Genomic DNA, 19,306 nt, shown 5'->3' on the forward strand with positions numbered 1-19,306 from the left:
CTTGGGTTGCCTTCGACTGAGTTCGGCCTTCTTCATCTCCTGTCTTTTCCTTTGACAAATGTTCGCTAAGTTGATTGTTACTCTATTGTTTTAGGCGAACACGGTAATTGTCGTGCGAGTGATAAAGGAAATGGCATCAATGCAACATACATCGCACAAGCAGATCGAACAAGCCAGGTGCGACAGTTAACATCTTAAGCTTCTGTCTTTTGGAAGGCTCCAGTGCAAGTTTATGTAAACACATATTCTATTGCAGATTGGGGATCAGAGCGTGCTTGGTGTTGATGCCCCTGTTGGGTATCACGTGGTTATTTGGTCTCTTGACACCAGTACACACTGCGTTCCTGTACGTTAATGTCATTCTGAACTCCATTCAGGTATGACTTATAATTACATACTAGGTGTTGACTCTTGATATTTAGAAGAATAGAATGAAATGAAAGTTGGAAAGATAATCGCGGATAAATGAAAGAAATGTATATTTGAATTGCGATTTATGGACGAAAGATAGAAGTGATCCTCGCACTTATTTGAACAATTTAAGAAATTATTTCTTATAGACACCTAAAAAATTCAACGGAATTCGAACTCATGACTTCTGCGATGCCGATGCAATACTCTACCAACCCAGCGATGAAGCCACACAGTGGGGAGACGTCCTGTCACGGGAACAGCTGGTCCCAACAGATTGACCTGCTCCTAATTGTAAGGCTTCATAGCTCAGTTGTTAGAGCATTTCGCCGGCATCGCAAAAGTCATGGGCTCGAATCCCGTTGGAGACAGCAGAATTTTTAAAGTGACAATCGCATCTCGCAGAATGCCTATTATTCTCGGCATATAAACTTGCGGCACAGTCAAAATTATAGATCTGCAAAATTAGAGGAGAAGGATGACCAGAATGACTCTTATTGGTCTGAGATTACGCGCACTTACAGAATACACCCGTACGCGCGCCCGTAATGAAATACAGCTCAGCTCATTAACTTTTGGAGGAGCAGCTGAGAAACAAAGGCCTCGCAAGTCTTCGTTTATGCTATTGTTTCTAGGATCGCACTTCTTCGCTCGCGTTACAAGCTGGCGTTTAAAAGAGGGCCATCTCCAAACTGCTCCTGAATTTAGTTGAAGGTGGAATATCGGGCAATCATTGTCAACAGACGGAGGAACCATATGAACTTATAATGGACGGGTCGGGTTTTCTAAGAGCTCTGAAAAGAGCTCCCGATCGCTGATATTTTCTTTTTCCTTCTTCATTGCACTATTTTGGTCGGCACGTGGAATGAACCAGAAAACACTTAACGATCAGTTTAAAATTCGCGGTTATTCGTGACCATTTCACGATCCACTGGTTTGATTGACAGGAATTGTTATGCAGCGATGGCCAGAAAACATTATAAAATAATTAGGATAGTGCGTGCACTCTCATTGGTCAATAGCTGTGTTTAGATGAGAGTGTGGAAACAGGGCTGTGACATCACACGAATTTTGATTGGTTATATGTCGTCAGACGAGCGTTTTGATTGGCTGGTAGGAAATATGAGTAAGAAAATCAGTTTCGATCAAGAATCTTCCTTCATTAGTTACCTTCATTTGTCGAATTATCTTTGAGAAATATCTTATAAAAGCAATAGAGGACTTTTTTCCGTGCTTCCATAGCCTCATCTGAACACTGGGAGAAGTTGGGAGAATTCTCGACACTGTTGCAAAACCTGGACTGCGTCTCGGTTTTGCATAACTGTCTCAAATTCTCCCAACTCCCCCTTGAGTTTAGATGAGGCTATGGAAACACGGAAAATGTCCTCTATTGCTTAAATAGCTCGCTCCCTTGAGATGCGCCACTTTTCAAAAGTATGTTTCATTAGTAGTTTTGAAACCGAAAAGAACAGTGGTTCTCGTTCACCAATTCTTTGAATTAAAACGGATTCTGCTCAAGAAAAGGTACATCTTCCATTTACCGCGCGTGAAAATGTGGAAGGCCGTGACAAGATTTAGAAAATCGCTCTTAAAAACGGTCTTTATACTCAAATTACACTGCGAGCAGTTTGTTTCTCCTACGCTTCCCGAGAGAGAAACCACTGCGAGCAACCGTTTGATTTTCCATCGAGCATGTGCAAAGTACGTCACATCCCACGTGATGTATTTGACATCACTTCGTCTTATTTCGCGGGAAATCTCTGCACAGCAGGCTCACCCAAACGCAGCAGTTACGTAGCTGAACGCACGCGCAAGTGCCAAAACAAGTTTACTAACTCGTTTTACCGGTGCAAATTTAATTTATTCGTCCTTAGCGCTGGACGGCGGCTCACTCAAAGAAATTAACGGTCGCTCGCAGTGGTTTCTCTCTCGGGAAGCGTAGGAGAAACCAACTACTCGAAGGGTATACTAAAATACCTAATTTTTTCACCATTTTCAAGTTTAAAATAACAGTGTTTACACTTTCTTCAGGAGCCCATCTGGAGCGTACAATTTCCACTCAGCGTCTGTGAAACGGCGTTTTCACAAGTAGGTTTATTTTTAGACTAGCCCTTCCCGCGAATGAGGTCAAAAAAACAAAGGCAGTTCCGGTTCGGTGACCCTATGATGTCAGCTTAATTTCTTGTAATTGGTCATCGGGCTCCTGTGGGAGTCTCATTCGCGGGAAATTCAATCTAAAAATAAATCGGTCTGTGAAAACGCTGTTACACGAACACAGTAGAGTTGTAGGCTCCGGGTCATGGGTTCCTGCTTTCTTAAATTCTCTTGTATAAGTTAAATGTGTAGATACAACCTTGCTCTTCAAAAAGCCCCGCGTGAAAGTTAGGATTACCACTTCTGGAAATCAGACAAGCGAGTTTTACAAGCACGACTCGGCCAATTTGGGCCCCTTCTTCTCTTATTCTGGCCTATTCACAGCGGGATCGTATTCAAATTTGTCGCCTCGGTGATCATGAATATGTATAGGTTATCACATGATTTCGAGTGCAATTTTGGAATAAATAAGCACTAATAAATTTTTTCAAAGGTGACCAAAATTGCACAAGACCGTAGGGTGAGTGCAATTTGTAGACTTTGAAAAATTTACAAGTGCTTATTTATTCCAAATTGCACGAGAAAAATCATGTGATTACTTATTAAAAATAGACATGAAAAAATTCGAGATGGTTAAGGTGATTCCGTAATAATAGAACTTGTCGTAAGATTTTCTTTAAACCTTTCTCGATTGCTCCCTACATTATGGTGACTCGAAATGTGCAATTAAAAAAAATAGGTCACCGAGCTCGTTTGGGAGACATAACCTGCTCAAGTTACTCATTTAATCAGTACGACTTCCTATATCAAAGACACATTTGTTCCATCGGTTCACGCAACGTTTTGCAGAAACAAGAAGCACAGCTTTGACGTAATTCACGTGTATTGAATTGTTTGAAAGGAATAATTTAATGTTTCTTTTATGGCAAACACGTCTTGAAAAGGCACTGACTACAAATATTCCTCTGGTGCATGATCTCGAGGAGACAATTTTGTGTCCACGAGTGATGGCTACGAATACTTTTTTCCCTGTAATTTTTTTTTTCTGACGTGAATTTTTGAAAATGTTTTCACAGCACAAACAGGAGGAATAAGAGAATAAAATTATCCCAAACAAAAGATAGGTCACTAACCCCGTTTAGGAGAAAACAGAAAGCAAACCAAGCTCGACCCTTCAACAACACGTCTCCCCGACAGCGCGGTTTCACTTTCACTCTCGGACTAAAATGACACTTTAGCATCATCAAGGCTATCACTCTCCTTTTTGTTTTGCGACAGTCTAAAAGGGTTCTTGTTTTTCTCTTTACTGCTGTGCTGTGAAAACGGCCATTCTTCTTTCTGGCGAACTTTCCCGCACAAAAGGTCGCCATTTTGAAATGTTTTTGCCACGTTTGATTCTCGGTTTTCACATGACGTCACGGCCGCCATGTTGGAGCCACTAAACAAAGAAACGGTGGCCTTGTTGGAGCCCTGACCAAATCCTTCGGGAATTCAATTATATTATTATGCAAAAGTTCTCTTTTGTTTCACGGTTGAAAAACATGGCTGTTGATCACGTGAGTGAAAACCAGCAATATGCCAATATTCACACATGACTACGAGTCTTTATGGTTAAATTCAAACTTTGTTTTGTTTAGAAATATCCGTTGAGACTTGTGAGACAAAGAAAACAGAACTGACCCGTGAAAATTGACCATAAAACCTTTTAGCCATGCCTGAATACGAACGTGTCCTGCGCTGTGTTATGCGCAGAACAGGATGCGCAGTGCATTATTAGGGAATCCACTTAAGAAGAAGAAACGCACACGTATCACGCGAACAGGGAATAATTGCGCAATAAATTGCGCCATCCAGGGCGCTCGCATGATGTGAAAACAAAAGATTTGATTGGTTGTGACCAAACCCTATTGTTTATTAGCCAACCATAATCCAGAATTTTGACGTGTAATTTGCACTGGTATTACACTTTTTTTATATTTAATGTTGTCCACACATTCTGCGCGATGGCTTAAATTGTCCATTAAGTGCGAGGATCACTTCTATAATAGTAGTTAGTTGAGCAATTAAAAGGAAGCGCGGAAAATCCAGCCTTGAACGGGATTCGGCCCAGTGGTTAGGGCGCTTGTCTTGAGATCCGGGGATCCCGAGTTCAAGACCCGTTCTGGCCACTGGTTGAATTTGTTTATGGTAGTCTCTGGTTCAACTTCTCAGCTGCACTTGTAAATAGCCAACTATCTTGCCTCCAGCCAATTGGGGCTCTTAACAGTTTTTGTTGTGGTTCTGTTCAGTCGTTTCGTATATTATGTTTCAATATCTGTGTTTTCACGACAGCCTTTGTCTCGCTTAGCATTCCTGAAAAATGGTTTGTTTGCAGACTTCGTTAAACGACTTAAAAATGATACGTATTTTCGCGTTAAATGAGGAAAGAGCACGTGCCAATAAAAAATAATACGCCTGTTGTATTTCCGATTTGAATAACCGCAAGTGATTCCTCATTGGCCGAAAGTAATTGCTAACTCGCTTAAGCTACCTGGTTTGGTGGCTTAAATTTAATGAAAATTCTATAGAAATTTGCCAACTCGCTTAACATTAAGCGAGTTGGGCGAGGAAATGTTTTCACGGAATTTTCGGCTGCCCCTTGCTAAGAGACCTGAAAAACCCCTCTGGGAAGAGGTCAATTAAGTATGTATTGTAAGTGTGTATTCAAACCTCGTGACCGTGCAGTTGCGTTGCACTTTATTCTTTGATCGCATTCACATGAAAAGATGACCATGTTGGTGCCAAAACAAGAGAAAAACTACAATAATTAGAGCATAGTAATTGGGTCAAATTCCCAGAAGACTTTATCATTATTGTTCTTTCCACTAACATGGCCACCATGACGTCAAAATTCGACTGAGAAAGTGCTTTGATAGAATTATTTGATGACAATTCAACCTGATCCTGTAGTAATTCCTAGTGTAATTCTTTCATTCTTTCCCAAAGGGGTTCCTCATTTTTGCTCTTCATTGCTGGCCAAAAATAAAGAGGTAAGACAGAGTTACTTAAGGTTTGTTTTAATTATAATTTTCAGTAAATTATACAAAAATACTGTAATTCCAATGCTTTGCCAAATATTTCGAAGTGACTCTTCATTTCATTCCCCGGAGATAACATGTAACGTCTCTTCTAGCACAATCGCGAAAATGCTCTATTTCCATGGCACAATTTAGATCCTAGCAGTCAGTATATATGGCGGGACAATTAATTGGCCACTTTGAGGTTGCGCGGGAGACAGGGTCGAGAGTCTTTTTGGATTGCTTTGTAGGAGTGTTTTGGGGAACAGCCAGTTTGATCTGCAAAGCAAAAAGACTTTCGTATACTCTTGTACGATAACAATTAACTATCTCTTTAATTTAGTAAGTAAACGTCGTATGTACCTCAAACTCACTGACCTTTTGATCAAATCTTTTCGTTTTTCGGGACAATTTTGCACCTTGGCAAGCGAGCCATCATTGTACAATATTCTGGTGGTTTAGGCACAGGCAGCCCAAGCTCGGTATACGATTTATAGCCTTTATATGGGAAAATTAACTTTGAGCTTATAAATGCTAAAATAAGCTGTAAATGTAGAAATAAACTTCACTTACCCCTACGTACAGTTGTCCTCGTCTTTTCTGTGCAAACGGAGGACAAACTTGTACCCGTTATAGACTGGTTTGTGGCTTTCAATTTTTTTTTTTAGTTGTCATTTCCCCTCATAAATAGAAGAAAGGCTGGTGACTCGCGGCAAGCTCATTCCACAAATTGCTCTCGTATCACAAAGCAACGGTCCGAATCGCCACAGCCTTAAGGCCAGATAGATTTCCTATCACATCAGCTCAACTCCGGGACCACACAGCGATTTTTGGCGGATAAATTCCAAATAATGTGCAACTTTCTATAATCTTCCCATGCGTTCAGCTAGATGTGTGGCTACCTTGCATACGGAACCCGCGCCCGCAGTGCGCGCGGCAGTCAAAACTGTGCTATCCTGTCAATCATTTGCCCTTTCACCAGAAACAGTGCATTTTGGTTGTGCGTAAATGATTTTGTTGTCGATCTACCCCGTTGAAAGGACGCGACCGAAGTCTTTATTCGCGAAGTTAACACAACTAAATACATTATCAATACGCTTTTGCCGTGTTCTTAAATACACTTGATTCGAAAATACCACCCTGAATTCGTCTTAAAATAGTTCGAAAGAGCACAAATAACAACCAAAGCTCAACAGCTTACCTTGGAATTCTGCTCGCCGACAACCCAAGTTTGTTGACAAAAAAATTGCCACAAAATGTCTTAAATGGTTTTATGGCCCTTTATTAACAGCGCTCACGTGAATTCTAAATGGAGTATCGGGGAAGAAAAATTGTCAAGCTGACATGTGTTTAGTGTAAACATACATTTTCAAATAGCGAAAGCTTGTATAAGCACTAAAAAACTCTTACTGACCATTGCACGAAGGAACACCCTTTATTATTAAGCTGCAAGGAAGCCGCTGATTAATTTTGCACAAAAACCTCGGCTCCTAACACCGGAAAGCCAGACTTGGAGAGTTTTTCAGGGAAAGGCTCACTACGAAGAGCTTCTAGAGCTTGCCCTCCCGCAGGTCGCCAGAAAGATGCAAACATTAGCCAATTCATGCCCGAAAATAGCAAGAAGGGGCAGTCGAAATTGTGTTTCTTGTACAGTGCTAAAATTTTTTCAAAACGTTTCCCTCACTCCCAAATAAGAACATGCTGAGTCTTGCAATTTTACAGTGAATTACTATTAGGCCAATAAGAGAATCAACATCAAAGAGGCACTCCCAGAGGTTTTAGGGAAGAAGAGAACATGGCTAATTTTAACTGGGGAACAGGGGAACAATATCAAAATATTTTAGGGAACAAGGGAAGAAAACCAATTTAATTTTAGAGATCAAAAAGCTGGGAACAAGTTTGAAAGTAATCTGGCAAACAAGAAAACACAAGCAAATATTTAAATCAAATGTTCTGCCCCTTTCATCCAACAGCTCAAACAAGCAATTCCAACAATTTTTGAATGACCGACACAAAAAGAAGACTCCCTTAGAGAAATAAAATTTTTATAATAACACTTAAGTATGCGAAACAATGCCCAGATGCCTACAACCACCCTCAAGCCAATGTTTGTAAAAAAGCACCATGAAGTATTCCTTGTGACTGGTTTAGGCATTGTTTCATCTTTCAACATAAATTTGGGCAAAACCAAATCAACTCCATTCTCACAGGGCACTGGGGAAAGAAGCTAGAAGAAAAAACTGGCCTTAATCCAATTCTCCCAAAGTAATCTTTACAGAATAAGATTATTGAAGGAACACTTTTGAGTGCCAACCTTAAGCGATTTAAGACAAGCACAAACAATATTAATACTCTTTAATTCACAAAATGTCAAACAGCATATTTTAGTCTCAGATTCAATTAGATTTGGCTGCAATATTCCTTAAAACTATGCAGAACTATTTGCCACAATTTCCTGCCTATTTAATTAAATATGCCACAAAAGGGCTCCAAAAAGCAAACAGTTAAGTTTTTGGATAAAGATAGCGTCAGTATGGAGGCCTGACACAATACCTAAAAATTAAATAATTTGATGTGATCAAGACATTGAATGACCAAGCAGTAAACAAACTGCAGCAATGTATGTTAGGTTCACATAGTGGGAATGGAAAGAAAGAAAATTCCTCAACTGATGTTTCAATATGCATTTAAATTAATTTTCCATCAACAATTCAAGGGACTGACTTTTCAGTGTCTACTCACTGGTATTGATTTACGTTTCCATGATAAGTTTGAAAGTGAATCTGGCAGCTACAGTGCCCTGTGAAATGGAAATAACTTCAACAAACCCTTTAACCTAACACTCTACAAGGGACACCATTGTTGATGCCCTGCAAAGAACAAATTTAAGAATAAGTTGAAAGAAGTGAGATGGTCTGGAGTTTATCCACAAATTATGTACAGTTAGTGGCTGCATTCACCAATGAAGAGAACAAACACATCAAGTTTCTTCTCAAGCAACCAAGTGTTCAAGGAGCTATTCAATTTCCAAAGAACACTATGGTTGTGTACCAGTACCCGGGTGAATTTGAAACTGGAACTTGTGGAGCCAAACAACTTGTTGATCTTAGTACTTAAGCTGGGTACATAATTATGTCTACAAATATTGTCTATTCAACCAACAGTTTCTCCTATTTTTGTGTACCATTCACGTTTTGGTTCCTTAATAAAAAATTGCCATTTCAATTAAGGAAGTCCTTTCAAATCATCAAAGTTACTTTGTGCCACCAGGAACAAGCGCAAAAATACAAAAACTGAAGAACAAACTGGTCAAGAATGCACGACTCCCTTTGAAACAGCAAAACAGGATCTTAGAGTCACTAAAAAAAGTGCTGCATACTACGTGGATGTTTGCAGAACGATCGCAAGTTGTAATCATTGAAAGAAAACTTCATTCCAGATCTGATAGACGATGGTCGTGCAAGACTCGCCAAGCACGTGGAACACCCAACAGGATTGTTCGTTGTTTGGCACAGCAGATGAACGAAAAATTGTTCCCCTCACTATTAAGCTCCAACCCAATAAGACCAATCTTGCCCATGCTCAAATACAACAAAAATTTCGGCAGCAGGCAAGCTCATCACAAGCCATTGAAATTTGCATAGAGGAGCATAGCGCTTCACCTAAAGTTCGATCATGATGGACATAACCAAGAGCTGAAAGAACTTCATAAGGTCAGACGACCAAATGTGATCTACCCAACACTCGTTAGAGTGGATCAGTCATCGAACATCAAAGTGCTGAACAAACCAAGGGATTTCGTCGTAAAAATGTTTACTCAGCAACGTCTTCTTCTTCTACAGAATAAAATTCAAAATCGATCCTGATTTTTGATCACGTGTGTGCTAACCCAATCCATAAACTGGATAACGCGGATTGGCAAATTGATTGTCAGAAAAATGCGTTATGTTCACATAAAAAGCGACGGTCAAGAGAGTCACAAGAGAAGGCTGAGCGAATGTCCACCGATCTAACCAATCAGAATGTAACAAATTGGCGTGACTTCGGATAGCACAGTTTTCCCGCTTGCTGAATTCTCACTGATTTTTCAGTTTAAATTTCAGTAGCTCTCGCCGTATGCAAGGTACGGCCGTTATAGCTTGGTGGCGATCGTATTATATTATGCCTTCTCATTGGACAATTTGAAACACTTGGCCAATGAGAGTGCAGAATGTATACGATCGCCATCAAACAACCTCGTTCCCAGGGTCTTCTCGGCCTTCAATATGGCGGCGGGTCTTGAGAAGACCCTGGCACACAGCAGAGCACGTGATCAAGATTTGTCCAATTTTTTTCAAAATGGTGGCAAGGAATAAGGTGAGAGAAATCTGGGTACGACAACTGCAAACGAACAAAATGGAGTACGAAGGGGGAACCCAAAGCTGTAAAATTTGATGTAAGAAACCACAAATACGGATGGATGAATGCACGAGCAACGAGAATGCGGTAGATGACAGAGAAATCTTGCTTTTCTTTTTATTTCATGTTATTTTAAACCAATGTCATTTTATAGACGGCTATTATTTCTCGGGGCTGTGATTTTTAAACAATTTGGAAACAGCCATTGCACATAGTTTTACCCGTAACATCACAGACATTTGATTACCGTAAAATCCAGTCAGCTAAGGTTTAATGAAAGCCCTGCCGGTTCTAGCTATTTAGTCACGGAGGTGTGCTCGCTGTCTTCCGTAATGTATAGTTTACATTGCATGTTTATTTTCAATCAATTAAACCTAATTATCATTAATTTTTCATACACTTGAATGATTATCTGATTTCTTATCGGTGTATATGAGCCTTCTGACAACGACTTTCCCCAGTATACATTGACCCAAAGCTATATCCCTAAAAGGAAGTATTATTTTATTATACCACACAGCTGTGGTACTTCATTTTCACAGTGAAACCATTTGATTGTTGTATCGTGGTTTTATCTAGCATCTCATCATCTTTAGCAGTTCTAGTCGAATGAGCCCAGGGTTAGAGATGGATCTTTGCTGTTTTATCAAACTGGCTTTTAATCTGCTGTTTTGGAGGCAGTGATAATGGCACGGTTTGTTTTATTTGCCTCCATTCCTTAAACTACATTTTTGTTTCGTTTCATTTACTCAGAAACGAATTGTATCTATTTAGAATTCAGGGTGAACTATTTACACATGACGTAGAGTGGCCATTCAAAACAGAGTTTGTAATTGAACATCTAAACATCTCTGAAACAAAAAAACAAACGTACAACATGTGAACCTGAAGTATAGCAAATTATAATGCTGACAAACACGAAAGTGAAGGAAATGGGTCATAAATATGAAGTTTTCATTATCTGAAGGATTTTGGGTTACATTAAGGGGATATATTGTTGAAAAATCCAAAGCTATCTCTCTTCGTGATAATAAGTAATGTAAACAATCTTCGCACTGGTGGGTTGTAGTAGTAAATTGGGTTTTCAAGGAACCAGTTATTTTAAAGCTAGTACTGGTAACTTCCTAGGTTCACATGTAACACAAGTAGTGGAAGATTCACAGAAAACGGAATTTGAAATTTTATGCTGTGGCATTTGCAGGAAAATTAGGTATTTGTAGACAAGGATCATATGTTCTTCTCTTTAATGGTTAATATTCCTTGACAGGCTTCTAACCATTCAGAGAGTTTGCGTCCACCTTTTTGTCCTTCTTTGTTGAGAGTTTCAATAGACGAAGCGAAATATATATGACCGACCAAGTGACCCACACCACAGTATTTTATCTTTTCTCCTGCCCTTACCATTCCAGAAACAAAACACTATTTCTTTTTGTGAAATACTTTCTTGTTGCTGGTGAAGTCGCAAATTTTCTGTGCTTTGTCACCTTCAATTTTATTTCCCAATCCCCCTGTCCAGTCTGCAATCTTCCCCCAAATCACTCGATGTACCACATCTTCAGACAGTAATCATAAATGCCACAACTTGAGCAATGCTAGAGAATATTTTCAAAGCATGTTTTGAAAACGAATAAAAGTTATTGGAGTACAAGAAAAGTCACAGGTCAAGGAGTGTGATGCTAAAAAAGTCGTGTACAAAATTAAAGAATACTGTTTAATATAAATATTTATGTTTTTAAATCAGAAGAAGCAAAAATGGAAGTCGTTAGCGAATTGATAGGTCAATAAGACTTTAATGAAAGGCCTTACAATTATTTTCAAGAATAATACTTGTTTTTAAGACTTCACAATCTTAAATAACCGTCTTGGAAAATTACAAGTTGACATGCACTTTGTTTGGGATGAGGAGATTAATATTTTTTATTAATGAAATTAAAGTAAAAGGCAATGATGAAAACCGACCGAGCTAGATCTCTCCGTGCACCACTAGCTGAAGAGTGTGGAAGGGATGGGAAAGAGTATGGATTACTACAGCTGCAGGTCTATTAAAATAAAACACAGGCCACATTCCACAGGTGAGTGTACATGTCACCGTGCTGGAGACAAATAAAAAACACCAAAAGTGTCTGCTAGCGTTAATCACTCAACAAAAATGTTGTTTCAGGTCTCGGGGAAACTTTTGGCTTAGTTTTTGATTATTGGAGCAGCAACTTCTAGTCTTGACCTGTGGAATGTGACCTGTATTTAACAGACCCGCCTTCATTGCAGCTGTCACACGAGTAAACAGCGTTACATACAACTGCTAAATCAACCACATCAATAGTCTATGAACCCCGTTGAACAATTTTATAATTTGTAACACAATCTGACATGGTGAAAACGTTGAACAACAGTAACAATACTCGCGTCAGGGAATTACAATTGTGAGGCGCCAAAATGAACCAAAACGTAAAGGTAAGTACGAAATAAAATCACTTAATTACCGTTACGTCTTTCAAACACCATTATATCCTTCTATATATAGAGCGATCGCTATGCCAGAGGTCGTGAAAAGCCAACGTAGCTTTGATTGGAATCGAGGCCTGATGTACATCACCGTGCAACGTGAAAAAACGGCGAATTATTTTTGACTGTTATGCTTGTTAATTTGTGGCTGCTTCTTACGGAACAGCTACAATTTTGAAGATGATTTAAACACGAATTCTGTTCTTCTTCTGGCTCTCCTCACTAGCCACCATCTTTCTTTCGACATTAAACCAATTAGAGTTCACGTGAGAAAAGCACCAATCAGCGATCTTTTTAGTTCACTGTGTGCCAGGTTCTTCTCAAGACCCGCCGCCATAGTGAAAGCCGAGAAGACCCTGGAAATGAGGTTGGCCATCAAGCTATAACGGCCGTAGCCACACATCTAGCTGAACGCATGGGAAGATTATAGAAAGTTCCACATTATTTGAATTTTATCCGCCAAAAATCGCTGTGTGGTCCCGGAGTTGAGCTGATGCGATAGGAAATTTATCTGGCCTTAAGGCTGTGGTGTTTTTGTGGCGATTCGGACCGTTGCTTTATGATACGAGAGCAATTTGTGGGATGAGATCGCCGCGAGTTACCAGTCTTTCTTCTCTTTATGAGGGGAAATGACAACTAACGCCATCGTAAAACTTCGAAAGCCACAAACCCGTCTAAAATGGACACAGTTTGCCCTCCGAGTGCACAGAAAAGACGAGGACAACTGTACGTAGAAGTAAGTGAAGTTTATTTCCACATTTACAGCCTATTTTAGCATTTATAGGTTCAAAGTTAATTTTCCCATACAAAGTCTATAAATAGCATACCTAGCTTGGGTTGCCTGTGGTTTAGGAAGCTCAGCTCCAGGTATATTGTTTTCTTATAATTTGAGTTCTTGCTCCGTGCACACAATGATGAAAATGAGTCTCCCAATGCGTTCACAGTGCAATTCAACAAGGCTGTTTCCCGTACATGATGATGTATGTTATACCATACGAAACGTCAAGTTAAAATGCGTTATAATGTTTATCACCGCAGTTTGCTTTCAATTATTGTTTTTGATCAAGTTAAATGGTCGAAAAACAAGAGTATTTATAATTCAGTCTCGTCGCATGCACTTGCGTCATTATCAGTATCACGCAAGGATTTCCTGCCTAACTTCCTACGAAAAAGCTGCGTGAGGAACATTAACGATAACTTTTTTTTCTGATATTATAGATCACGGATGTCTACATCGACGGAGGAAAGAAAGCCACAAAACAGCAACAAACTCAATCAACGCACACATCACACCTAGTCTGGGAATCGAACCCGGGGTACATTGGCGGGAAGCGAGTCATCGTCATCATATCTTTAATTAACCTTTGGGTTTTAGAGTAGCTTGATTTAGCTTATATCAGCGAGAATTTACCCTCCCTACCATGATACACCACATAGGACAGGCCGCAACACCAGGAACTTCATGCTCTACTCTTTGCGAGTAGTGAGTAGGTTATTTTTGCCCGACAGGGGCCCATTACCCGGAGCCTCCATCTTCCATATTAACACTCTAAGTCAACCCTTTCCCGTATCTTTTTATTTTTACAAAAACACCTCCAAGGGGGGCTTTAGTGGGTGTTTTCACAATAGCCAATCATAACAGACCAATAGTCAGCCATTTATTACGTCACATACGTATGTGATGTATGTAAGCCACTTCACGTATGTTCTCAGTCACATAAGTCAAAATATAGTTGTTCTAAAAATAGAAAGATTCCCGCGGGACAGGGTTGACTCAAGGGTACAATACGTATGGAAGCTTTGGGTAACGGGATCCTGTGCAATTACCATTGCACCAGCTATGATCTCACGACTTCCTAGAGTCATCTCAGTTTAATTCCTGGATGCTTCGAATTGTTCGTAGAAGTTTAGCGATCTAGGATAACAAGGAAAGAGTTTAAAAACGTACATTAGCGTCGTAGATCTTAAATTCCCTTATACGAGGAACCAACTGTCACAAACATGTTTTAGAATGGCGCAGCACCCGCAGAGGGATCCCTAATCCCTCAAGATGTTTTGTTCCCTTAACCAATCAAACCTCGGTTGGATAACGTGTTTGATATCCAGCCCATTAAAACGCATGTTGAATTTATGGAAGAATAACAAGATTTTTGTTTAAGAGCTTAAACAAGATATGTTGAAAAAAACCATATCTCAGTGCGCGGCCATGCACTCTTTTAACTCCTTGAAAGGCGAGCTTTCATTCGGTGCAAATCAGATTTTCTAACTGCATAAAAAAAATAATAAAAAGTAAAACATCTGTCACTTTAGTAGTACTTCCGACCTTCAAGATTTCAAAATTTTCAGGCGGAAATTTCTCCAGAACCGCCTACAAGTTAGCGTCTCCTGCGTTTGCTTGTTAGCCATACCTCCCCCCTCCTCCCAAATACAAAATACGCTCCGCCGTCCCTGTTCAACATGATCTCTTCTCTAAATGAACGATTATCGTTCATGATTCGTAATTTGCTTTGAATTTACTATTATCGTTTATTTATGACACTGTGTCCCAGGACTTGTGGTAGCAGAGAAAATAAGGAAATAAAAAGTCGTATCCCATAGAATATCGCTGCTGAATAGTAATTAGGCCTAATCTAGAACAATAATTTATAATAATAATTTAATTTTAATGTGCATTTTGGGGTTCTCGTATTTCCTAATGTGCTTCGTTTACTTGATTATAAAAAAAAATCGTTAAATTGTACGGTAAATTTACTGTGCGTGTTATCCATACTGTACTGTAACCCGCCCTGCAATGTAGTATTGACTTTTATTTTAAGTTATTCTGAAATGAATTAAAAATATCCAGTACATACATTTGAAAAAGAAACTGTACAAGTCATAATTGAAGATACAGTAATAATAATTTGATTTTGGAGAAAACGCAAGTGAAATTATTTCCTAATTTCACGGGTATACCATTTGATTAGCTATTAATAACATGGGTGACAAATTACTCGTTAATTTTCAAACCTGGACGCCATTTTAGCACTAAAAGTTGACATGGCAACAATGTAATTTCACATGTGAAATTATAAATTAACGCTGAAATTTCGCGCCAAAATAAGGAGTAATTTGCCACCCATGTTAGTATGTGTAATCAAATGGCGACGAGTGAAATTAGGAAATAATTTCACCCGCGCTTTGTCAGAATTCTGAAAATTTCCCGAGCCTTTAGGCGAGGGAAATTATCAAAATTTTGACAAAACCCAAGTGAAATTATTTCCTAATTTCACGAGAAAACCATTTGATTACCTTTTAATGTCGTGGGTGACAAATTACGCTCACAACCGTAATTGTAAAATCGCTCGATTACTTTATCCAACTGCTCGGGAAGAATCATCTCCAGGTTTTTCTCAAGGCTATTTTCGTCACACCACTTCTCAAAAACTTTCACCCAGTTAATTGTGCTCTTTCACGTATTTAAGTTTTCTGCCGCCTCTTTTAATTTCGTAACCTCTTCAATGGTCACTGTCTTAAATCTAGACGCCATCTTGGCTCTGATCGAGATACAAGAGATGTTACCATGGCAATTTTGTAATTTCACACGTGAAATTATAAATTAACGCTGAAATTTCGCGCCTAAATTAAGGAGTAATTTGTCACCCATGATATTATTATAATAATAACATATACCAATGCGCAATGATGACATAGGAAATCCAGAGGCTCCTTAGCCCCATCTCTAAGCCCAGCAAATCGCGGCAAAATAACAAATGCCGTCCTAAGAAAATATGTCTTAAGATGGCGCCTAACAAACGCCAACCTGAGTAAAATGTCTTAAGATGGCGCCTACACGCATCCAGTCTGTCCATATCACGCATTTCCTTAGGTGGTGAATTCCATAGGGTAAGAGAAGCTATGGCAAGTGCCCTACCACCGTAATCCTCTTAGTTTTATGGCAGGAAAAGCAAGCAGCAATCGTTGATCTAAGATTGCGCCTCGAGTGGCTGACTTCATACAAAGTAGAGGAACTTAGCCGCACAGCTAGGGTCATCCTTGTGCTATGAGCGTTCTTTGCCAAGTAGTAGTAAGTAGTAAGAGATTTTAAGACAATACGAGACAATTACCCGAACGTACTGCTTATTTTTGGAACGGACGAGCTCTTTTTAGAAGCGAAGGATCGTAACCGGAAGTTATATGTACAGGGTTGAGATTAGCGCATTCCAAGGATGACTACCACACAACGCATTGGTTATGGCAATTGTTAACCAAAGATTAGCGATGATTGGAGGTAATGAAGTGCTCGCTAATTTTGGTTAGCGTTACGAACGGCATACATCGTTCGCGCGGATAGACCCACCCAAAAAATTGTCGAGCGTTTTCGGAAAAGGTCGGCCCGCGACCTTTGTGGGAGGTCGCCCTACTTGCCAAGACACTAGGCAAGCACAAGTTCACGCAGATATATGTCTAGCTGTATATGGAAAGAGCGCGAGGACGATCTATGGGTCTGGCAGCAGCAACACGACAAAATGACTGAGAAGTCATAAGACCTACAGAGCTACACGAAGAAATTTACATTCTCATGTGACTTCTTAGCGACTTAGACCAGTAAATAAAAATTAATCAAGGCTAACCTTTAAGCTGAAATTTAATTGTAATTCTGCAAGTTACTGGTCAAGAGCGATGAGATCACGTGCCCACCTGTTGATCTGCCTTACACATTCTCACACAACCCTACCCATGTTACAATTATTCCAGATGTGAATGGCCATTTGCCTGCCCTTTTTTTGAACTGACTGCTCGATTTCCGCGCGCTATACTAAAAACAATATCTGTCACAGGTCTGTGGTGGACCACTCCCATTTACACTGGGTGAGATTGGACATCCTGGCAGATAAATCTGTCACATAGTCTGTGATGGACTGTGCCAGTCAGTGCATTGTGACATGCACCTCACAAAGAGCAGAGATAAACAAACCTATCATCTGGTCAGTCACTGCAACAGATACTGGAGTCAGTTTGTCTTGGCCTGTCCTTGCCACTGATAGTACCTTTATCTGCCAAGAATGTGCTGCTAGTCCAGCAAAAGCTAGAAGTACTCAAATGATTTGCAAGCAGTTCATGAAATGGTCAATCAGAAAACAACTCATACCGGCTCGTTCGTCGCTCGGGTTAACCTGGTCTGTTCTGATCTGTGAGCTAGGAGCGGGAAGACAAAAGAAGAGGAAAACAGCAACCTTGTGCGTAGCAGAATAGAATGTACGCACTCTGTTGGACAGAACAATATCACAGCGCCCAGAAAGACAGACTGCGCTGGTGGCCCTGGAAATGAACAGGTACAACGTGGACATAGCTGCACTTAGTGAAACAAGATTGTCTGGATATGACAGCTTGGAAGACCATGGGTACATCTTCTTTTGGAGTGGGAGATCAACTCAAGAAAGGAGATAAGCAGGAGTGGGCTTTGCAGTTAGAAAGGAGATAACAGAAATGCTTGATGAAGAACCAGTGCCAATCAACGACAAGATAAAGACTATGAGACTCCCACTACAGCGGAAGATGTATGTGTTACAGGTTGAAATAAAATTCAGGTTCAACCTAGGTTGATTTTTTTCAACCTAGGTCAATTTTTTTCAACCTAGGTTATTATGAATTGTCTAAAAAAGGGTTTTCTCCTTCTTTGGGGATGTAATTTATAAAAATGGGGCCTGGATTTTTAGAAAACGGCTTCCTCCACCTTTTCCTTACCTTCCGTCCTTCCTCCACTTACTGTCTCTCTCTTACATCCCCCCTTACGGTCCTTACTTACTACCATCATTCCATACCGCTCCACGGATTCGAACCCTCGCACCACTGGACATCCGAGATTCTTTCTCCTTTGTATGAACCGCTAAGCCATCGAATCAGCAACTAAAATCGTTTAGATGTTTTTTTCTACCAATGAGTTTAAGCTATTTCCAAGCCTTCACGACAACCACCATTTCGCACATGCGTAAATGACATGAAATAAGACTTAGAAAAATTTCAGCTCATCCAGAAAGCTAAAACGCCGCCGATGGAACATCGTGAACAAGTTAAAGGGTGTCAAAATTTATCTGAAGAAGAATGAAAACCGGCGTTCTGATTCTCCAGTGCAACGGAAGCAAAAATTGTTTGAAAGAGCTGGGATCTTGATTCTGAAGGACAAATAGTCAAATATTGTGCTAATTAAGTTTATTTACGTCGCTATGCAAAATACACCAGGAACAAGGCATCATTTCTAGCCATGATATAACAAACCGATTTTCGCCGCAAACCTAGCGTTCCCACTGTGGAAAAAAGATGGTGGCATGGGAAAATAGAACTACAAAAGATAACCTTTGTAGTTTAATCAAAGGAAAGAACTCGTCTTCGAACCACTGGTGTCGTCATCTTGGAGAAACCGCTTGTAAAAAAACATAACCATTCACAGAACAATTGGCAAAATGCTGTATGAAGTGGTTTTCGGAATCTCTGGGAGAAAAGAAATAAAAATGCCCACAAATACAAAGCAGGGAAATGGTTAATAATTTGAAAAAGTGGATGAACCAGACATGGAAGGAGAGCAGAGTCTGACACTTGCAGACTAACTCTAAATCACGGTTATTGAAAGCCAACCGCTCAAAAATGGGTCCTGAGACTTAAATACTGTTTATGAGCACTATTTGAAATGGGTGCTTAGACTTAAATACTGCTTATCAGCGCTATTTTTACAGTTATCATACACCATTTTGCAGTTATCATACACCAGAAAGGGAAGAAGAAAAAGGAGAAGTTCAAACTTCAGGATTATATAGCGCTGAAAATTAATAGAACGGAAATGGAAACGCCCCTTCATCCAAATGTGC

At 39.8% G+C, this 19,306-nt stretch overlaps 1 protein-coding gene across 1 annotated transcript in view; it reads left to right on the forward strand.

Annotated features, from left to right (window-relative positions):
- Window positions 1–14,056, forward strand: part of LOC138046636 (adhesion G-protein coupled receptor D1-like) — a 46,067-nt gene extending 32,011 nt beyond the window's left edge. Inside the window, exons 9-12 of the mRNA XM_068893238.1 lie at window positions 95–177; window positions 257–377; window positions 5,491–5,534; window positions 13,680–14,056. Coding sequence (XP_068749339.1) covers window positions 95–177; window positions 257–377; window positions 5,491–5,534; window positions 13,680–13,758 — 327 coding nt within the window. The 3' untranslated portion in view covers window positions 13,759–14,056. The remainder of the gene's footprint in view (window positions 1–94; window positions 178–256; window positions 378–5,490; window positions 5,535–13,679) is intronic.
- The last annotated feature ends 5,250 nt before the right edge of the window (window positions 14,057–19,306 follow it).

The sequence above is a fragment of the Montipora capricornis genome, chromosome 4 (genome assembly GCF_036669925.1).
Source record: "Montipora capricornis isolate CH-2021 chromosome 4, ASM3666992v2, whole genome shotgun sequence".
NCBI lineage: Eukaryota > Metazoa > Cnidaria > Anthozoa > Scleractinia > Acroporidae > Montipora > Montipora capricornis.